The following is a 23404-nucleotide window of genomic DNA, read 5'->3' on the forward strand; positions in this document are numbered from 1 at the left end:
ACCAGATGCACAAACAGCTGCCCATAAGTCTTTAATGGGCTCTTGGCTCTTTTCTCTCCAGGCAGACATTTCCGGTTTTCTTCCAAGTGATGATGGCTCAGCTGGAGAATTCAGTGAGAAGCATTCCTGCTGGGAAACCATCGGACTCAAGGGAGGTAGGCCAGCAAACACATCTGAGATCTCCAGCAGGGATTTACAAAACACAAGCCAGGAAACTGCAGGAAAATGCTACAGTAGTAGTGTCTTAAGAATGATGTCCTGGCAGGTAGCCGAAACACAGACACACAAAATAACCTTTTGAGTATGGCAGTCTACCAAACTGCTTAATAGCTAGCTGGTACCCTGGCCAAATTCCCCGTTAACCCAGCAACAAAGAATGTAGGCCATACTTACAGGGTGGGGGACTATATACTGGGAAGCAGTGACTCTGAAAAGGATTTAGGGATAATCAGTTGAACATGAGGTCCACTGTGAGCTAATGTGATCCTAGGATGCAGAAATAGGGGAATCGTGAATAGGAGTAGAGAGGTTATTTTATCTTTCTCTTTGGTATTGGTGCAAACCATTGCTGGAATAATGCATCCTGTTCTGGTACCCACAGTTCAATAATGTTGTTGATAAATTAGAGAGGGTTCAGAGAAGAGTCACAAGAATGATTAAAGGGTTAGAAAACCTGCCTTATAGTGGTAGACTCAAGGAGCTCAATATATTTAATGTAACAAAGAGAAGGCTAAGGGGTGACTGCATTACAATCCATAAGTATGACAATGGGAAACAAATATTTAATAATGGGCTCTTCAGTCAGTCAGAAAAAGGTATAACACAGTCCAATGGCTGGAAGTTGAAACTAGACAAATTTAGGCTTGAAATAAGGCATAAATTTTTAAGAGTGAGAGTAATTAACCATGGAATTTATATCTAGATTGACTGTTTTTCTGAAATATCTGCTCTAGGAATTATTTTGGGGCAGTTCTCTGGCCTGTGTTATACAGGAGGTCAGACTGGATAATCACAGTGTCCCTTCTGGCCTCGGAATCTTTGAAAACATGCATTGCCAGAAAACAGGACTAAACTTAGTAAAATTAAGTGGAATAGGTAGGTCCTGCACCCATCTAGGAGTAAGAAGGAATTTTTGAATAGGGAGCATATGTTGGGATCAAGTAGGTGGATTGTACATGATTAATTCCCAGTCATTTTATGGGCCTGGGCACTGGTGGAGCTTGCTTCTTTCCAGACATTGTCTTCTGTGTTTTCATGGGCAACAAACTTATCTAGTAGTTTTAGCAAATGATGTGGGGGGGGGGGGGGTTGTGTTTTGTGTCTGAACGGCCACGTGGCTGAATGTGTGGCTGTGGATTCTGCTCGTGAGCGGGAAAGTGGTTTCTCCCCGGCTGTTTCCAGGGTGAATAGAAAGATACATTTATCAGATGGAGAGAGTATAAATCTGGCAGGTGAGGAAAGCTGGAATGGCTACTGAATGATTTTGACTTTCATGGGTAAATGTTTGTGGAGTCTTTTAAGATGTAGGATCTCAAACACTGTTTCTCAAACATGTCCCTTCCCCTTTGCACAGCAGTGATGCCTCAGGCTCTGGCAGGATCTGGGCTCTTTACCCTCTGTCTGCAGGCACAGTGCATACTGTAGTAGCACCCAGTAATATGAAGGGAAATGCAATGGCTCTGTGTGGACAACAGGACTGGATTACTGTGTTGTCACTCCCCAGGTACAGCTAGAGAAGCTGCTGCACTGGAACATGGCGGTGCGGGATTTCCATATCCTTGTTAACTTGGTCAAGGTGAGCACATTCATCTTTCCTTCCTTTCACCTTCCCAGCAGAGTCCCACCCATCCATGCCTGAGCATGCAAGGAAAACAATGTGACTTACACTATGTTGGAGAAATGGTCTGTGATCGTGTAATCAGAGCCAACTGCAGTGTGTACTCATGGGGTGGCACATTCAACCTTCACTTTGGCACATCCTCACTCTTGTAGCCTTAGCATTCTAGTAGCATAGTTTTTTGTATGGACAAATAATACAGACAAAGAAAGGAGGAAGCAGAGAGGCCCTGGAGAAGGACAGGAACACAGGAATTATCCAACTGTATCTGACTCTTCGTCCACTCAGTGCAGTCTCCTGTCTCGGACAGAGACCAGTGTTAGCTACTTCAGAGGCAGATCTAGAAACCTGCAGTAGGCAATTCTAGGATAACCTGACTCCAGGGACATTTCCTGCTAATTGTCACAGTTTAGGAGAACTGCATTCCTCCTCCATGGTCCAGCAAGGGCAACCATTTTTAGGCTCCTGGCTCCTCAACTGTCACCTTTCTTGGGCTGAGACCCACATCTCTCTCCATCCTGACTAGGGCTTTTCAGGCTGCACAGATCCCTGCCTACACTGTGAATTCCCCAGCAAGCCAGACTGTCTAAACCGGACAGTGTCTGCACTTTGCTTTCTCCTCAGAGGCTATAAACCAGGGGTGGGCAAACTTTTTGGCCTGAGGACCACATCTGGGTGGGGAAATAGCATGCAGGGCCATGAATGTAGGGCTGGGGTAGGGGGTTGGGGTGAGGGAGGGGCTGCGGTGTGCAGGAAGGGGCTGAGGGTAAGGGGTTGGGGCACAGGAGGGGTGTGGGGTGTATGAGGGGGCTCAGGGCACGGGGTTGGGGTGCAGAAGGGGGTGCGGAGTGCGGGAGGGGGCTCAGGGCAGGGTGTTGGGGTGCAGGAGGGGTTCAGGGTGCGGGCTCCAGCCCAGCGCTGCTTACCTTGAGTGGCTCCGGGGTCGCAGCGGCACGCAGCAGGGCTAAGGCAGGCTCCTTGCCTGCCCTGGTCCCGCGCTGCTCCCCTACCGGAAGCGGCCGGCACTACGTACCTGCGGCCTCTGGGGGAGCGGGGGGCAGAGGGCTCCATGCGCTGCCGTCGCCTGCGGGTACCTCCCCCGAAGCTCCCATTGGCCGCGGTTCCCCATTCCTGGCCAATGTGAGCTGTGGGGGGTGGTGCCTGCAAGTGAGGGCAGCATGCAGAGCCCTCTTCCTCCCCTCCGCCCCCCACCAGGGGTGTCATAAATATAAAGGGAAGGGTAAACCCCTTTAAAATCCCTCCTGGCCAGAGGAAAAATCCTCTCACCTGTAAAGGGTTAAGAAGCTAAAGGTAACCTCGCTGGCACCTGACCAAAATGACCAATGAGGAGACAAGATACTTTCAAAAGCTGGGAGGAGGGAGAGAAACAAAGGGTCTGTGTCTGTTGGTATGCTGCTTTTGCCGGGGATAGAACAGGAATGGAGTCTTAGAACTTTTAGTAAGTAATCTAGCTAGGTATGCGTTAGATTATGATTTCTTTAAATGGCTGAGAAAAGAATTGTGCTGAATAGAATGACTCTTTCTGTCTGTGTGTCTTTTTTGTAACTTAAGGTTTTGCCTAGAGGGATTCTCTGTGTTTTGAATCTAATTACCCTGTAAGGTATCTACCATCCTGATTTTACAGAGATGATTTCTTTACTTCTATTTACTTCTATTTCTATTAAAAGTCTTCTTGTAAGAAAACTGAATGCTTTTTCATTGTTCTCAGATCCAAGGGTTTGGGTCTGTGGTCACCTATGCAAATTGGTGAGGATTTTTACCAAACCTTTCCCAGGAAGTGGGGTGCAAGGGTTGGGAGGATTCTGGGGGGAAAGACGTGTCCAAACTACGTTTCCCAGTAAACCCAGTTAGTGTTTGGTGGTGGCAGTGGATATTCCAAGGACAAAGGATAAAATTAATTTGAACCTTGGGGAAGTTTTAACCTAAGCTGGTAAAAGTAAGCTAGGAGGTTTTCATGCAGGTCCCCACATCTGTACCCTAGAGTTCAGAGTGGGGGAGGAACCTTGACACGGGGCTGCAGGGATGTGGTGCTGGCTGCTTCCGGGAGTGGCGCGGGGCCAGGGCAGACAGGGAGCCTGCCTTAGCTGAGCAGCGTCACAGCGGTGGCAATCCCGCAGGCCAGATTCAAAGCTCTGACAAGCTGGATTCGGCCTGTGGTACGTAGTTTGCCCACCCCTGCTATAAACAGTGTAGTTGCCCGCAGTTATAAGTTACCACCCAGTTCTTTCTAAACAAGCAAATTTATTCTTAAAGTGAAAGCATTAGAGAGAAAACAAAATCCTTCCAACCCTTCTGTGACACTTTCTTAGGGTGTCCACTGTGTAGATCACTGTGCTACCCACCAATTTCAGGAAGAGAGAGACTTGCTGGTGTTAAACTATGTACCAGTTCACCACCCAGATAAATTCAGGACTTTGCCAGCCCTCACTTTGCCTTACACAACACTTTGTGTACCCCAGTCCCCAAACTCCTGAGAAGCGTCCCTCTGTAGTATCCAACCCCAGTCACTGGACATGCTCAGTAATTACCAGGTAAGTTGTCCCCAAAGAGACAGTGAACACACAGCTAGAAGGTTACAATTCAGAATCAGGTCCTTTAGAGCAACACAGCACTGTAATCAATTTATGGTGAAAACAAATATAAATTTATTCACAAAGAACAGATTCAAGTAAGTATTGAGTAAGAATAATGTAAACAGAAATAGTTATAAATAAAATAAGAGAATGACATGCTTTCTGGAGACTAAAACTTACCAAGTTACAACCTTGACTAAAGCATTTTCTCACCCACAAAGTCTTTCTACAGAGCTTGCTGGTTTTCAGTCAATCCAGGATCCATTCCTTCATGAATCATCTCACTCCTACAAGGGTGGTCCACAGTGAAATGGATAATAGGGTCTTGTCTTTGCACCCCCTGTTATAGTCCAGTAGACTTTTGAAAGGCATTCCTGTAGTTTGTTCTCCAGTGTGGTGGCGGCATCTTGAGTTCACATCCCCCCACAACCTGTTTTTCCTGTTGACTTTACATGAAAATGTAGCTTCCGTTCTTTTTGCACACAGTGCTTAATTTTAGGGCTGTCAATTAATCACAGTTAACTCAGAAAAATTAATCACGATTAATTGCACTGTTAAATAATAGAATAACAGTTGAAATCTACTACATATTTTGGATGTTTTTCTACATTTTTATATATATTGTATTCTGTTTTGTAATTGAAATCAAAGTTTATATTTTTTTATTACAAATATTTGCACTGTAAAAATGATAAACAAAAGAAATAGTAAAAAGAAAAGGAGTACTTGTGGCACCTTAGAGACTAACCAATTTATTTGAGCATAAGCTTTTGTGAGCTACGGCTCACTTCATTGGATGCATTCAGTGGAAAATACAGTGAGAAGATTTATATACACACAGAACATGAAAAAATGAGTGTTATCATACACACTGTAAGGAGAGTGATCACTTAAGATGAGCTTTTACCAGCAGGAGAGCAGGGGGGTGGGGGAAAGAAAACCTTTTGTAGTGATAATCAAGGTGGGCCAATTCCAGCAGTTAACAAGAACGTCTGAGGAACAGTGGGGGGGAATAAACATGGGGAAATTGTTTTACTTTGTGTAATGACTCATCCACTCCCAGTCTCTATTCAAGCCTGAGTTAATTGTATCCAGTTTGCAAATTAATTCCCATTCAGCAGTCTCTCGTTGGAGTCTGTTTTTGAAGTCTTTTTGTTGTAATATTGCGACTTTTAGGTCAGAGATCGAGTGACCAGAGAGATTGAAGTGTTCTCCGACAGGTTTATGAACGTTTCAGAGTAACAGCCATGTTAGTCTGTATTCGTAAAAAGAAAAGGAGTACTTGTGGCACCTTAGAGACTAACCAGTTTATTTGAGCATGAGCTTTCGTGAGCTACAGCTCACTTCATCGGATGCATAGCATATCGAGTTTCCACGATATGCTATGCATCCGATGAAGTGAGCTGTAGCTCACGAAAGCTCATGCTCAAATAAACTGGTTAGTCTCTAAGGTGCCACAAGTACTCCTTTTCTTTTTATGAACGTTATAATTCTTGACATCTGATTTGTGTCCATTTATTCTTTTACGTAGAGACTGTCCAGTTTGACCAATGTACATGGCAGAGGGGCATTGCTGGCACATGATGGCATATATCACATTGGCAGATGTGCAGGTGAAACAGCCTCTGATGGTGTGGCTGATGTGATTAGGCCCTATGATGGTGTCCCCTGAATAGACATGTGGACACAGTTGGCAACGGGCTTTGTTGCAAGGATAGGTTCTTGAGTTAATGGTTCTGTGGTGTGGTGTGTTGTTGCACTGACTTTCTGAGGAAACTACAATCCATCGGTGATCTTCCTGAAAACACCATCCTGGCCACTATGGATGTAGAAGCCCTCTACACCAACATTCCACACAAAGATGGACTACAAGCCATCAGGAACAGTATCCCCGATAATGTCACGGCAAACCTGGTGGCTGAACTTTGTGACTTTGTCCTCACCCATAACTATTTCACATTTGGGGACAATGTATACCTTCAAATCAGCGGCACTGCTATGGGTACCCGCATGGCTCCACAGTATACCAACATTTTTATGGCTGACTTAGAACAACGCTTCCTCAGCTCTCGTCCCCTAACGCCCCTACTCTACTTGCGCTATATTAATGATATCTTCATCATCTGGACCCATGGAAAAGAAGCCCTTGAGGAATTCCACCATGATTTCAACAATTTCCATCCCACCATCAACCTCAGCCTGGACCAGTCCACACAAGAGATCCACTTCCTGGACACTACGGTGCTAATAAGCAATGGTCACATAAACAGCATCCTATACCGGAAACCTACTGACCGCTATTCCTACCTACATGCCTCCAGCTTTCACCCAGACCACACCACATGATCCATTGTCTACAGCCAAGCTCTACGATACAGCCGCATTTGCTCCAATCCCTCAGACAGAGACAAACACCTACAAGATCTCTATCAAGCATTCTTACAACTACAATACCCACCTGCTGAAGTGAAGAACAGATTGACAGAGCCAGAAGAGTACCCAGAAGTCACCTACTACAGGACAGGCCCAACAAAGAAAGTAACAGAATGCCACTAGCCATCACCCTCAGCCCCCAACTAAAACCACTCCAACGCATCATCAAGGATCTACAACCTATCCTGAAGGACGATCCCTCACTCTCACGGATCTTGGGAGACAGGCCAGTCCTCGCTTACAGACAGCCCCCCAACCTGAAGCAAATACTCACCAGCAATCACAGACCACACAACAAAAACACTAACCCAGGAACCTATCCTTGCAACAAAGCCCATTGCCAACTCTGTCCACATATCTATTCAGGGGACACCATCATAGGACCTAATCACATCAGCCACACCATCAGAGGCTGTTTCACCTGCACATCTGCCAATGTGATATATGCCATCATGTGCCAGCAATACCCCTCTGCCATGTACATTGGCCAAACCGGACAGTCTCTACGCAAAAGAATAAATGGACACAAATCAGACGTCAAGAATTATAACATTCAAAAACCAGTCGGAGAACACTTCAACCTCCCTGGTCACTCAATTACAGACCTAAAAGTTGCAATCCTTTAAAAAAAAAAAAAAAAACTTCAAAAACAGACTCCAACAAGAAACTGCAAATCTGGAATTAATTTGGAAACTGGACACCATTAATTTAGGCTTGAATAAAGACTGGGAGTGGATGGGTCATTACACAAAGTAAAAACTATTTCCCCATGCTAATTTTTCCCCTACTGTTACTCATACCTTCTTGTCAACTGTTTGAAGTGGGCCATCCTGATTATCACTACAAAAGTTTTTTTTTCTCCTGCTGATAATAGCCCACCTTAATTGATTAGTATCATTAGAGTTGGTATGGCAACACCCATTTTTTCATGTTCTCTGTATATATATATATATATATGTATATATCTTCCAACTGTATTTTCCACTGCAGGCATCTGATGAAGTGGGCTTTAGCCCACGAAAGCTTATGCCCTAATAAATTTGTTAGTCTCTAAGGTGCCACAAGTACTCCTCGTTCTTTTTACTGATACAGACTAACACGGCTGCTACTCTGAAACATAGTACACTTAGTAGTTCTGCAATTTCTTATTTGAGTTCTTTCACAACTCTTGGGTGAATACCATCTGTTCCTGGTGATTTATTACTGTTTAACTTTCAATTTGTTCCAAAACCTCCTCTTTTGACACCTCCATCTGGGATGGTTCCTCAGATTTGTCACCTAAAAAAGAATGACTCAAGTGTGGGAACCTCCCTCTCATCCTCTGCCGTGAAGACTAATGCAAAGAATTCATGTAGCTTTTCTGCAAAGGCCTTATCTTCCTTGAGTGCTCCTTTATCACCTCAATCGTCTAGTGGCCCCACTGACTGTTTGACCGGCTTCCTGCTTCTGATGTACTTAACAGATGTCATGTCATTCATGGTGTCTAGAAACTTTACCTCTGTATCCTGTCTTGAGGTGACATAGTCAGTATACCTTTTCAGTCTCTCTGCATATGTGAATTCTTTCCATACCCCCAACCATTCTTGTTGCCTGTCTGTGAACCCCATTCTGCTATCTCTGTTCTGAGATGGGGTGACCAGAACTAGCATCCCAGAGGAAGATATACTCTTGGTTTATAGAAGTGTGGTGTTATATTTTCTGTGTGAGTGTTCGCTCACTTTGTAGCTAGTGTGAGCTGAGCACATTGCACACCCCAGAAGCTCCTTGCTTTCCTCCATTCACCCCACAAGCTCCTGTGTGCCAACCTCCCATCCCATCCCTTCTATTACAGACGTTACATGCAACTCCCCCTAATTTCCCTCCTGCCAAGAGTTCTGTGTGCCCCATATTTCCCACTCATCCCATGTCAGAGGTTTGTTGCTCCCCATTCCTTTCTTCAACAGTTCCACATTCTTCCTCATGCCAGATGCCGTGTGTTCACTCTCATTCCCTCCATGTCCTCCATTTCTTCCTTGGCAGGCACTCAGTGTTTTCCCCTTTCCCCCATACCAGGGTTCCCCAGTCTCCCTCTCTACCAGAGATTCTGTCTTCTCCCATTCCCCCTCCTCCATATGAGGATCCCCCATTCTCTCCCCCATGCCAGGGGCTGTGTGTGCACGCTCCCAGTCCCCTCACATCTCCTTCCTCACCAACACTGTTATTTGCCTGGGAGATAAAATTGTCGGTGTATCAACATGTTGAATTGTACTGGGAGGGTGAGTAAGGATATTGGTGTTAGTGCGTACCATCAACTAGTTGTTTGATAGCCAATTGAAGCTGTGGCTGTGCTAAACAGATGTCAAGGGCTTGGTGTGTTCCTCCATTTTTCCCCTTATAGTTTTCCCTCAAATCAGTAGGGTTCTGGTCATTGACTCCTAAAACGTTCCCTGGAATTTTGAGCCAATTTATCGTTCAAAAGTTATTGTGTTCTAGGCAGAAAGACACAGAAATGCCGTTGAGTTTACAACCTTTGCAAGCTTGCCAGTCATTCTCTGTCCCATTCCTTCTGCATTCCAACATGTTGTTTGATTTTTGATTGCAGTTGCACATTGAGCAGAATGGATGCAGTTAATTTAGAACCCCGCAAGGTATATGAATAGTTTAAAATTATTCCTTCCCAAGAGCATTTCTTTGCACTTATCAATACTGAATTTTATATGTTGTTCTGTTGCCCAGTCCCCTAGCTGGGTTAGGTCTCAGGACTGGAGAAAACTCTGAGGAACTGCAGACTTGCCTAAATAATTTTGTCATCTGCCAATGTCACCACCTCCCTACTCCCCTCCTTTTGTAGATTAGTAAACATCCCTCTTAGCACCGTACCTTGGTACTCCAGATGTTAACCTTTTCACCATGATGAAAACTGACCACTGAAACTTTTTGTTTCCTAGCCAGTTTCTGAGCCTTGGACAGCACTTTTCATCCAATGATGATTTCTTTTCTTTAGGCTTGGTTCCAATATCATTCTCTCTTCCTCTTTTCTGTCACACTGATGTACCCCCTACACACCCACCGTACCTTGCACACCCCACTGTTTTCTATCCACATGAATATGCATCCGGCTCCCCACACTATTCACACAAGACCTCCCCTGCCCCACGCTTAGATCTGGGAATGGGTTCCAGCTGAGCCTGGCTTCCCAGTGTTACCCCTAACACTGGGGATACCATCAGCTAAGTGCTAGTTCTTACCTGTTTGCTCTTGTTCTCACTGTTCCTTCCCCCTGAACTGGCTCTCTCGTTCTCTCCGAGCAGGTGTTTGACAGCAGGCCTGTGCTCAGCATCTGCCTGAAGGTAAGTGAGAACTCAAGATTGCAGAGAATGGCAGCCTGATTGTGGGCTTTCAGGAATTGTTCCCTCGGTGGGGTGGGGAGCGGTTACAGAGTTCCTCTTCTCTATTAGGTCAGGCAGCAGATCTGCCTCTATCTCATGCCCAAGTGCATCGGCTCTTGGACTCTGCCTTCATTCGTGCCCAGAATGCCTAACAGCGTGACTCCATTGGAGCTCCACTGCTGGTACTTCCCCAGCCTCTGCTGCCTATGGAATCCTACACATAACACAACAAGTACAGCGAGGGCTCACAGAACAGCTGCAGGCAGCTTTCACACTGAGCCCAGAAGGCAGCAGTGTGTCCCCCTACATGGCCCTCCCCTTTCCAGCTGGGACCTCACAGACTGGCTGCTTCATTGCTGTGTACTTATTATTATTGTTTCATTTTATATTCCTAGTGATATGGTATAGTCCCTGTGCATGCCAGGAACTTTAATCACTAGCAAAAGGAAATGTCCCTGCCTCTAAAGCTACCAGACTTGTTTGCAATTGGATTCTAGTGAGACTCCTCATAGGATATGGAGATCCAAATCTAGCCCTTAAGCAGGAGAGATCTGTGATGGACCTTTAGAAGAGAATGCCCTAAAAGAGAGGAGGAACCTTTCCCTGTTTACCTGAACTCCTTGCTAATGTGGAATTGCCCTTGGCTCATTCAAAGAGGAATTTAAAGTTTGGTTGGTGGAATAGCCAAATGCAATAAGAAAAAGTGTGTGATGTGTTTACTTATCATCTTTCTGCATTCACAGTATGGCCGCCTCTTTGTGGAAGCCTTCTTGAAGCTTGCCATGCCTCTCTTGGATTACAGCTTTAAAAAGCACAGGGTAAGAATTTCAGAGGCGCAGAGACTTGCCTGAAATCCATTTGGAAGCTGAAGTAAGAGCAGAATGCAGCAGCTGGCTTCTTGAGTGTATTGCAGTAGTCCAGTCTTGAGAGGACAAAAGCATGGATCATACTTACATAGTCTACATCCAAAAATAATGGTTGCAGCCTCCTAGCCAATGCAGATTTGAGAAAAGCCATCTTCATCACTTCAGCTGTGCAGTCATCTAAATATAACTGGGATTAAAGCAAGCCTCTCATTTGTGAACTTTGGTTACAAGTGATGGATATATACACTCAATAGGCAGGTTTGAGATGACTTATGTCATGTCCTCCAGCGCACCAGATCAAACAGCGGGCTAGAAGACATGCATGCAAGCTGGTGAGTAGCCAGTGAAATGAACAGGGTAGCAGAGTGCTGTTGGTAGGTCAGTAGGTGGCAGTCTGTGCCAGGTGGAGTTTTTCAGTGCCTGATTTCATTCTCAGGTACCAAGCACTACAATATTAGAAGCTGGAGGTCACAAATCTCATGGTATGGATCTCTGTCTCTTGGCCTATGTCTGCTAGAGTGGAAAGTAATCATAGAATCATAGAATATCAGGGTTGGAAGGCACCTCAGGAGGTCATCTAGTCCAACCTCCTGCTCAAAGCAGGGCCAATCCCCAACTAAATCATCCCAGCCAGGGCTTTGTCAAGCCTGACCTTAAAAATATCTAAGGAAGGAGATTCCACCACCTCCCTAGGTAAAGCATTCCAGTGTTTCACCACCCTCCTAGTGAAAAAGTTTTTCCTAATATCTAACCTAAACCTCCCCCACTGCAACTTGAGACCATTACTCCTTGTTCTGTCATCTGCCACCACTGAGAAAAGCCAAGCTCCATCCTCTTTGGAACCCCCTTTCAGGTAATTGAAAGCAGCTATCAAATCCCCCCCTCATTCTTCTCTTCCGCAGACTAAACAATCCCAGTTCTCTCAGCCTCTCCTCATAAGTCATGTGTTCCAGTCCCCTAATCATTTTTGTTGCCCTCCGCTGGACTCTTTCCAATTTTTTCCACATCCTTCTTGTAGTGTGGGGCCCAAAACTGGACACAGTACTCCAGATGAGGCCTCACCAATGTCGAATAGAGGGGAACGATCACGTCCCTCGATCTGCTGGCAATGCCCCTACATATACATTCCAAAATGCCATTGGCCTTCTTGGCAACAACGGCACGCTGTTGACGCACATCCAGCTTCTCATCCACTGTAACCCCTACGTCCTTTTCTGCCCAACTGCTGCCGAGCCATTCGGTCCCTAGTCTGTAGCAGTGCATGGGATTCTTCCGTCCTAAGTGCGGGACTCTGCACTTGTCCTTGTTGAACTCGTCAGATTTCTTTTTGGCTCAATCCTCTAATTTGTCTAGGTCCCTCTGTATCTTATCCCTACCCTCCAGCGTTTCTACCTCTCCTCCCAGTTTAGTGTCATCTGCATACTTGCTGAGGGTGCAGTCCACACCATCCTCCAGATCATTTATGAAGATATTGAAGAAAACCGGCCCCAGGACTGACCCTTGGGGCACTCCACTTGATATCGGCTGCCAACTAGACATGGAGCCATTGATCACTACCCGTTGAGCCGGACAATCTAGCCAACTTTCTATCCACCTTATTAGTCCATTCATCCAGCCCATACTTCTTTAACTTGCTGGCAAGAATACTGTGGAAGACCGTGTCAAAAGCTTTGCTAAAGTCAAGGAACAACAAGTCCACCACTTTCTCCTGATCCACAGAGCCAGTTATCTTGTCATAGAAGGCAATTAGATTAGTCAGGCATGACTTGCCCTTGGTGAATCCATGCTGACTGTTTCTGATCACTTTCCTCTCGTGTAAGTGCTTCAGGATTGATTCCTTGAGGACCTGCTCCATGATTTTTCGAGGGACTGAGGTGAGGCTGACTGGCCTGTAGTTCCTAGGATCCTCCTCCTTCCCTTTTTTAAAGATGGGCACTACATTAGCCTTTTTCCAGTCGTCCGGGACTTCCCCCGATCGCCATGAGTTTTCAAAGATAATGGCCAATGGCTCTGCAATCACATCCGCCAACTCCTTTAGCACTCTCGGATGCAGCGCATCTGGCCCCATGGACTTGTGCTCGTCCAGCTTTTCTAAATAGTCCCGAACCACTTCTTTCTCCACAGAGGGCTGTTCACCTCCTCCCCATGCTGTGCTGCCCAGTGCAGCAGTCTGGGAGCTGACCTTGTTCGTGAAGACAGAGGCAAAAAAAGCATTGAGTACATTAGCTTTTTCCACATCCTCTGTCACTAGGTTGCCTCCCTCATTCAGTAAGGGGCCCACACTTTCCTTGACTTTCTTCTTGTTGCTAACGTACCTGAAGAAACCCTTCTTGTTACTCTTAACATATCCAGGCCAGGCCTTTTTTCACACACACAGAATCCTCTGGCTGGAAACTGATTGCTGGGACACCACATGCGCAGAGCACGGGAACAGCTGGAGCTTGTTGTTTTGGTGCCAAAACACTGCCTAATAGTGGAGCCACAACCAGCACTTCCTCAATCAGCCCTGGCTGGCTCCTTCTGTACCACATCAAGCAGCACCACTAAGCAGCTCTGCTGTAGGAGATCATTAGGCCGCTGACCTTACGGTGCTGGCAGCAGTCCTCCTACCTGCTGCTGCTCCTCTCTCTTGCCTCCATCCCCAGACTTTGACCGTGAGGTTTAGTGGTGTGGCTGATGCCCTAAAACCATTGGGTCGTACCCAGTGTGGCAGAGGGTTGGCCACCCCTTGCTGGAGATTCTTGCTGAACTAGGAGGGTGTCTCAGAGTAGTTGAGAGTTTGGCTGAAAATGACTTGTTCACATATTGCGGTCTGCAACATGACTGTCTGGCCCACTGGAAAAAGTATGTTGACAGTTCCATAGTTGCCTAGAATTTGAGGCTTTCGAGGTATCATGACTGGGGCTGAGATGCAGCCCAAATGCATATAAAAAATCATTTGGGCGCCAAAACATTGATGTTTCCAGGGGCTTCTGTGACCACGCTGAATGTGGTGTCTGACCTGCCAGTCTCTGAGCAGTCTTTGGAAGGAGGGAGCATGTTTGTGGTAAGTGCTAACAAACCAGACTCATCTGACATCAGCCTGAATGTGCCTGATTAAACGCTTCTCCTGGAGTATGCTTCCCAGGCTGCAGAGAACTAGGTAGCTCTGCCCCCTTGCTTCTGGAGGCAGGAGCGTGCTTTCTCTTGCTCTGTCCTGGGCTGCCATCTCTGAGACCCCCACCCCTTTGAAGAGCTCAAGCCCCAGAGCACTTGGACAGTGTGAGTGTGCTCAAATGCCAGCTTTGAAGATCTTTAGGCACAGTCCTCACTAGAGTCTCTAGACAGGCCCCAAATTGCTGCTTGTGGCCACCCAAACTTTTGAAGATGTTGGTCTCCGTCTCTCAGCTTGGTGGGGGCATTACAGACCACATGTTGTTGCTGCCTGGGCTGCAATATGGGGCTGGCTGCTCTATGACTGCTATCACATTTCAGCCAGTAGGTAAAGCTGCTTGTGAAAAGTTGATTTCCCCGGCCCCAAGGCACTTTGACCCTATAGGTGCAGGGTTCTGTGCTAGAGAATAGAGAACAGATTCAGTTCAAAATGTCTGGCTTGACTTGGCTGTTTTGCAGAGCTGTGGAACAGAGTGGTGTCCATGATACATGTCTGGTGAGCACATTCTCTTGTTGGTTATGAGACTATGCAGAGTTCAGCTCCCTTATGGCTGCCATCTCTTAACTTGTTGGGTATTTTCTGTGGAGTGGGCAGAGCGTATGTCTTTATATCTCTGTAGCACTGGTAGGATGAATAGGAGAGCTGATAGTCTTGCTTCCAAGTTATCCTTTGTGATGGGTAGCAAATTCTTATGGATTTGAAAATACAGTACCAGTGACTCAGGGGGTCCTTTTCATTACAGGAAGACGTGCAGAGTTTGCTGAAAACTTTGCAGCTGAGCACCAGACAACTTCATCACATGTGTGGCCATTCAAAGGTAAGGGAGACTCTAGACTCTGTACTAGCTCTTGTATTCACAAGGCCTTACTAACCTATGTTGATTTCTCTGTGTGTCTGTCTATCACCACTACCCCCTCACATGGTGTCTCCAGGGGTCCCACACAGGACTCCTCTTCACAGGAATGTGACCAGTATAAAGCTCCTGTCATGGTTCAAGTGTCCTGGCAGCAAAGCTGCTCTGGGTTTAATAAGCATAGACGGACACCTGCAAATTGCTCTGTGCTCCCTTGCCAGCTGTCCCAGGGGATATGCTTCCCAGGTTTACTCATCTGCTTGGCCTCCTCTGTTGTCCAGGCCCATTAGTCTGGGAAAGTATGTAATTCCGTGGGCAAGTTAATGATATAAATGTAAGGGCGGGTCATTTGATTTATAAAAATCTACAGAATCATAAATTCAACGGTCTTATCCTCTGTGTCCTGGCAAGGGGGACTCACTCCCCACAACAGTCCTCCCCAGCTCCAGGTCCTCCAGTTGGTAGAAATATTGCTGATACGATGTCGTCAGAAATGGGTTGAGTTGGGTATCACTCAAAAGCCATTTCTCCCACAAACACAATAGTACCAAACATGACAAACGTAGAACAAGGCCTTTTATGATATATATGCAAGAAAAAAGTTTAAAAATCAGCGGTTGTTTAATTATACTTTAACTCAGGGATGCATGGCTTACATAAAAAAGACACTGCTCTTTGGTAATTCTAGGGAAGTTAGACTTGGCATTTAGAACTGAAAACATTTATTCATCAAAGTCGTCATCTGTGTTGTCTCCGTCTAGGGCACCACTGCTAGACATAGTCTCACACTGATCCTTGTTGGTACCGCATTCGCACATCTCGGTACATGGCAGGCCGCTGGCCAAACATTTTCAGGGTGATGAGCATCTGGTCTTTGCACACGAGCATTTGATTAGCTGAAGGATTGATTCGGGAGCGCATAGTATTTCACACACAAGTGTGATCAGTCCATCCTCCAAGACCCATCCATTCCTGACAAGGAAGGGTAGTTTTGGATGCACTCAATCATCCTGGAGCCATTTCACTCCTTGATAATTTGCCCTCTTGATAGCAGGTATAAATGCACCCCTTGTTGGTGGTAATTTTTCTCCTGTTGTCTGCTTCTTGGCAAACATCCACCAACATAGCTCTGCAAGTGTCATAATGTTGATTTTCAAATGATAAACTCAGCATATCAATGCCTCCAGTGCATTTATGACCGCGTCAGTGACTGCTTCATCCATTCTGAGCACCCTCAGAGTGAGGAGAGAGTCTATGGAGGCTGAATCCAATGCCTTCCAATATGATAATTTGGCCTTTCCAGCCAAGCTTCCAGTGGTGTCACACCCTGAAAGGGCTTGGAAACCTGGCAGTGCAGTGGCATTTAATGGTCTGAGTGATTGAAAAATGTTTCTGACAGCACCAAAGCCTGGGACTGCTCCCCATTAATACACTCCTGATAGCAAACCATCACAGCAGCATGAAGAGTACCTTTGCTATCTCCTGTATCTTCAAGGAAGTCTAAGTTATCCACAGCACAAAATATACACCTACCCTTGATGAGGTTTAGGGAAACGTTCATTCAGTTCCAAGAGGCAAAGAACACTGTTTGCAGTTGCAGTTTCCAGGCAGAGAACTTTGTAGTAGTCAGTGGAGCAGTCAAAAGCTGCTGTGCAAAAGCTGCTTGAGGAATTTGCTGCATGTTTTGGAATGAATTATTAAACCGACAGCCACTTGAAATGGTAGATTATGCATATGCCTCATGGTTGTCGTGTATGTGTTGGAAAGCTGTTTCACTCAAGCACTCATACATGAGGCTTTGCAGTAAAATAGCAGCCTTGTGCTCTGCTTGCTTACTGTCATACTTGCTGCTGCTGAAATCACTGCAACCACCAAAGCACCACTTAAAGTAGTAGTAGTACATGTCACACAATGTTATTTTTTTCAGGTTTGGCATCAGCTATGGATCCCTGAAATGTCCAGGTACTGGACAAAATGCTTTTCTGTAAAAATTTTGCAGCTGCAAACAGTGTCTTCATATTACAGTTGAGATTTCTTCCACTTTTGATAGTGCCACTTCTTTTGCAGCTTTTAAGGATATGCTCTGTGATTCATTTCAGTGGATAGGATTGCTAAAAACTATGTCCATATCCTGCTGTTCATCTTCAGTAAGTGCTTTAAGAGCCTTTCTGCTAAGCATTTGCTCCTCTTCAGTCCCATTCAAAGTTACATATTTCTCTGCTCATAGCCTCTGCTTCAGACATCACCACCACTTTCCCATCCACTAGAGCCTCTGTGAAGCAATGTATGAACTCCAGCTGAGTCTCAGTTTGCAGCAGTACAATCAATATTTGTTCTGTTGTGTTTACCTTCTGACAGAACATATTACATGCATTCTTGAGGTATCACTCAATGTGATAACCAATGTTATCAGTGTTCTCTCTAAGAGTGACTGCTTCATATAGTTTCATACCTCTCTCAAGTGTTGAAACTGTGCTTAAGGGGATGACTTCCAGCTTACTGAAGAAGAAGCAGGTGTTCTTCTCGAAATGCATGCCACAGCTGGCACTTGTCCCAGCACCTTCAACTTTTTTCTGATGGTCAATGTGCTTCCTCACCAACCTTCCAAATTCAGTTTATGGGCCCACTTCTTATAGCACGTAAGGTGCCACCAAATGTGTTTAGCCTGGTCCACCCATGGTGGTATTCTCCAAAGATTCAGCTGCTAGTTGGTACTCTTTGTCTCCGCATTGATGCCTAAAAATGATTAAGACCAAAGTAAAAACAAGGATTTTGTAATAAATTAGTTTGGGGTGTAATTAATTATGTTATGTAATGTATGTTATGTAGCTGTGTGCGTACTGTTTGGGGATGGATTCCAGTAATTTCTGGCCTGATACTGATGTCTTACCCCGTGCCTTGGTACCACTCTTGGCATAATAAACAAAGCTGATAATCAATATCACTGAACCGCTTTTTTGCTGATGATGGCAAATCAGCTTGAAGCACTCCTTCCATTGATAGTCATCTGTAACATTAAAAAAACGAATCAGGTGTCCTGTTTTGAGCATTAACTGATAACACAGACTGGTAGTCAAGGATCACAGCTTATCTTGTGAGGGCTGCATGTTTGGCATGCCTGTGTTCAACTATGCTTTCATAAAAAGGTGATTTTTTAAACATTTTCTCCAATATCTATCTATGGAATTGTTCTAGGTTTGTCATGTTTAGTACCATTGTGCTCGTGGGAGAAGGGGCTTTCAGTGATACCAGCTCGACCCATTCCCAACAACATTGTATTATCAAAATTTCAACGAACTTGAGGACCTGGAACTGGGAGCCAGGTGGGTGGGGCAGCAAGTTCCCCCTGCCATGTCACAGAGGATGGCACTATTGAAATTATGATTCTGTAGATTTTTATGAATCAAATGACACTTCCCTTACCTTTCTATCACTATCTTGCCTTGGAAAGAGATTTTAGTATATTAAGTTTGCAGACTATATTGCCTGCCACCATGAGGTTTTGCACTGGGATTCCAGGACCTAGGCTAGCTGCTTCTCCCACTCCTTCTCACTGTAGGTTTATTCATTATGCACAGCCTCCTAGGTATCCTCCAAGCTGCTGATTGTGGCAGCAGCCACCCTCAAGCACTGAAAGATCCGGATCACTCCCTAACTCAGCTATTGATCAGTTGCACATCAGCAGCGCAAGAATGTGATGGGCTGGATCACAGAAACCCCCTTGGGGCTGCCAACTGATGTGCCAAGACTACTTCTGCCCCTGCTTTCCTGCCCTGCCAGCTTGGGACTTCAGTGCCCTGCCTGGTTTGAGCCAGACCCGCTAGCTTGCTGCAAACCCAGACCCAGGTCTGAACCACATCCCCTAACAGCTGTAGGCTTAATTGAAAGCAGCTTAAGAAGTGTTCCTGTCTTTAACACTCAGATGCCCAACTCCCAGTGGGGTCCAAACCCCAAATAAATCCGTTTTACCCTGTTTAAAGCTTATACAGGACAAACTCATAAATTGTTCGCCCTCTATAACACTGATAGAGAGATATGCACAGCTGTTTGACCCCCATCCCCCAGGTATTAATACATACTCTGGGTTAATAAGTAAAAAGTGATTTTATTAAATACAGAAAGTAGGATTTAAGTGGTTCCAAGTAGTAACAGACAGAACAAAGTGAATTACCAAGTAAAATAAAATAAAACCCCCAAGTCTATGCCTAATACAGTAAGAAAACTGAATACAGAAAAAAACTTCACCCTCAGAGCCTTTCCCGTAAGCTTCCTTTTACAGACTAGTCTTCTAGTCTGGGTCCAGCAATCACTCACCCCCCTTGTAGTTACTGTCCTTTGTTCCAGTTTCTTTCAGGTATCCTTGGGGTGGAGAGGCTATCTCTTGAGCCAGCTGAAGACAAAATGGAGGGGTCTCCCAGAGGTTTAAGTAGACTTTCTCTTGCGGGTGGATACCCCTCCCTTCCCCTCTGTAGAATTCCAGCTACAAGATGGAGTTTTGGAATCACATGGGCAAGTCACATGTCCATGCATGACTCAGAACTTACAGGTAGCAGCCATGGTTCAAAAGCTACCTTGAACATCCTCATGTAGACTTCTTACGTGGATTGCAGCCTTCCAAGATCCATTGTCCATTAAGTGCTTCTTGATTGGGCACTTAACTTGCAAATTCCTTTCTAAAGAAGCTGACCAAATGCCCTACTAAGGCTATTTAAAATCAAACAAGTATACAGCCAATATTCATAACTTCGAATACAACGACACATGCATACAAATAGGATGAATATATTCAGTAGATCATAACCTTTACATAGATATGTTACATGGCATATGTAGCATAAAACATATTCCATATATATATATATATATATATATATATATATATATATATACACACACACACACATTCATAAGCATGTTTCCATAAAGCCTTATGGAGTGCACCGTCACAAAAGAGACTTCACGCTGTGGCACAAATGCATTCCCTCCTCAGGCTTTGTCACCAGTGAAGAGCAGAGTGCCAGACCCATTGCAGCAACTGGCACATCTGGGGCTTCCTTTAGTAGGGAGGAAGCGATTGTGCTCCCTACAAAGCATCATCTGTCAAAGGCTAAAGACATGAGGAGGACTACGCTCAAAGGTCCTGCAGCCACTGGGAATTCTGGCTTCCATTGTAGGACCCTGGGCATAGCAACATGCTTGACCTCTATTCTCTCCCTGCTCTCTCAACGGAGCTTGCAGGAAGGTGACTACAAGAACAGGATTGGTTTGGATGTAGCCTGCATGTTTCCTTGAGATGGTGGAATACCCCTCACTCCCTCCCCGATGGAGAGGAGTGCCCCTAGAGATCCCAGCACATGGTTATCTCTGTAGATACTAGCAGAAAAGTATGAGGAGCAGTCTTCCTGTCTCATTTGGGCCAGGGATTGTAGACAGGGTTGACAGAAATCATTATAAGAAAAGGAGTACTTGTGGCACCTTAGAGACTAATACATTTGTTAGTCTCTAAGGTGCCACAAGTACTCCTTTTTTTTTTGCGAATACAGACTAACACGGCTGCTACTCTGAAACCAGAAATCATTATGTCAGCTCTAGCCTACATTAACAAGAGGAGACACAAGAAGCAGCTCTCCAGCCAAGGAGACAAAAAAAACCTGTTCCTCTAGGCAGAATCTCACCTGCTTGCTACTTGGCATCTTGCTTAGGAGACAGGCTAGCTCAACCAGCAGGATCCTCCTGCAGGGAATGCTTCCACTTCAAGCAAGTAATTCACCTGATTTGTTCAGCGGGAGGCATCCCAGCCCTCTGTTCATTGCAGAGCTTGGCTCTCAGCTGAATCAATTCTGCAGCCATCACAGAGAGATCAAGGTAGGGCAGAGGACGTTTTTCCCACCTATAGCTGTCCCTTGTTCTCAAGTGGGGAGGGAGGCCACTCCACCTCACTACACATCAAATAGACCAATCCATGTCTTGATTTCTACCCCATGCTGCCATGCAAAGTTCCTCTGCCTATCCCAGTGCTGGCAGAGGAGCAGAGAAGGTTCAGTTGCGTCAGACTGACTGACTGCCCAGGATCTGGTACGCTGATGTTCCTGTCCCAGGAAGATCCCATTGCCCATTCCTCTGGCTGTCCCAGGGCCCCTGGCAGTTTCTGCTTGAAGGCCTGGTGCTTGGGAGGTCCATTTTAGCAGAGGAAGAAGTGTAACAGCAGAGCGGATGGCCCTAAGTGTGCCTTTCAAGACCATGTTTGCATCTCTTTGGAGGAAACTAATAACAGCATCAGCATTCTCTTCAGTTTTTCTCTTCGGTACCTGACAGTTACAAGCTTAACTCCAGCCTAGCTAAATGTTTTACCAGGGAATTTCCTTAGGTTTTTAATCCATGTGAGAATGCTTGGAGCCAGGAATCCCAGTGGAGCTGCGTGCTGTGTAGGGAGTCTTCAGAACCCTGACAGGAGAGGCCATTGAGACAGGGAGGAAGGGCACTGCCAAGGGAGAGGAACTTGGGAGGGCAGCCAGCCAGGGAGCAGGGATTTATAGCCTTGTAAATGAATTCTGGGATCTTGTGCTCCCTCTTTCTAAAGCACTCGGTGCAGAGTATGCAGCTTCCATCACTCTACCTGGTGCACGGTACATTTTAGTGAGAGGAAGTGTATGTATGGTAGACACTGGGTGACTGGGATTCCATCTGAGAGGAGACTGGCAAAACAAAAATTAGCCTTGAGCAAAGACAATAGGATGTGATTTACTCAGAAGAGTTTTATATCACTGCTGTACAGTGCTAAACTGCTAGAACAGGCCCCTGGCTGACCAGATGGGTTCCAGGAGAAACTGGGCCCTCCACAGTACTGAACAGATTAAAGGGGAATGAGTTGGATTTCTGTGTGGGAGTTACCTGTTGCCCTTGTGGGGCTGGGCAGGGATGTTTGGGCTCACTGGGCCTTTCTCCATATTGGATAGAGATTTTGGGTTGCTCAGAGAGTAATTTTGTCTCCCTCTTGCACAAAAGGCTAAAAAAAGGTTGCAAAGATTTTAAATCTTTTTTTATGTTAATCAGGATTAAAAGTGTATGGGACTAGAGATGGCAGCATTTTCCTTGGACTATTCCAGCCACACAAGATCCCTGGTTGCTTCGTTCCTGCCCATCTGTATAAGAAGGATAAGTGTAACCTTGCTTACAGACTAGTACAACATCTTAAGAATCATTAGAGTTGTCAGGAGAATAACTACAGTAGTTGCTTTTGCATCTCTTCTTTACACCAAGATGCCCCACTGCATAGAATTTAAAGAGCAGGAGAAGCTAAGCAAGAATTAGGTGTAATTTCATTGTGTTTGTGTCCCATATTTAGATTCACCAAGACCTAGGATTGACCAACCACGTGCCTTTATTGAAAAAGTCCCTGGAGCAATTTGTATACCGAGTAAAAGCCATGTTGGCCTTCAACCACTGCCAGGAAGCATTCTGGGTGGGCATCCTCAAAAACAGGGACCTGCAGGTAAGGATCACAGCACTGCCAGTCCTGTGAAGTGGGGTGTTTTGGTTTTTTTTTTTGCTTTGGATACTGTCACAGCTCAGGGAAATTGCACCTGTATTCCCTCTCCATGGTCCAGCATGGGCAGCCACTCTCAGGCTTCCAGCTCCCCAGCCGTTGCTTCTCTTGGCTGAAGACCCGCATTTCTCTCCCACCTGACTGGGATATTTCCAGGCCACACACCCCTGTGCCTGCACTGTGAGTTCCCCTGCAAGGCAGTCTGGCTAAACACGCCTGCATTGTCTTCTCCTCAGAGGCTATAAACAGCATAATTTCTCGCAGTGAAGTTACCACACAGCTCTTTCGAAGCAACCATGTTTATTCCTAAGGAGAAAGCATTATAGAGAAAACATTAAAAACAATAAAAGAACCTACATGCATCCTAATAAGCTTACCAGAGATCACCCCAACCTCAACAACGGCTTTGGCATCAAAGTCAGCAGATCGACCTCTCGTACTGTTTGCAGATAGGAAGGAATCTTTCAAATCCCACCAACAAGGTTTTCTATAGTCACAAGTTCATAACAGCTGCTAGCTCAGAACAAGCAACCTCATGAAAAGTTTAGCCCTTCCTTTATACAACCTGGGTCTTTGATCTGGGAAGGGGTGATGTGTAGACAATGGGCTTAGCTTCAAAAGGCTTGGGTTTTGCATAACTGGACGAGTTACATTTGCATACACCTCCCTCTGGAGATTCCTGGAAAGCTCATAACACTTCCCAACATTTACTTTAGTGCTGTCTCCACCTAAAGACGTTACATACAGTCCCAT

The 23404-nt window shown here is 45.5% G+C and overlaps 1 protein-coding gene across 9 annotated transcripts in view; it reads left to right on the plus strand.

Annotated features, from left to right (window-relative positions):
* The window catches only part of FANCD2 (FA complementation group D2), a 191760-nt gene that overhangs the window by 162580 nt on the left and 5776 nt on the right, over positions 1-23404 (plus strand). For 7 of the 9 annotated variants that reach the window (XM_037903424.2, XM_043550843.1, XM_037903425.2 and 4 more), the window contains 6 exons: positions 62-155; positions 1724-1795; positions 10155-10193; positions 10976-11050; positions 14995-15069; positions 22451-22597. In XM_037903424.2, the coding sequence (XP_037759352.1) occupies positions 62-155; positions 1724-1795; positions 10155-10193; positions 10976-11050; positions 14995-15069; positions 22451-22597 (502 nt within the window). Of the gene's footprint in view, positions 1-61; positions 156-1723; positions 1796-10154; positions 10194-10975; positions 11051-14994; positions 15070-22450; positions 22598-23404 lie in introns of those variants that run through there. The other 2 variants (XM_043550844.1, XR_006292126.1) reach the window with 2 other exon arrangements.

This window comes from Chelonia mydas, chromosome 7 (assembly GCF_015237465.2).
Source record: "Chelonia mydas isolate rCheMyd1 chromosome 7, rCheMyd1.pri.v2, whole genome shotgun sequence".
Classification (NCBI taxonomy): Eukaryota; Metazoa; Chordata; order Testudines; family Cheloniidae; genus Chelonia; species Chelonia mydas.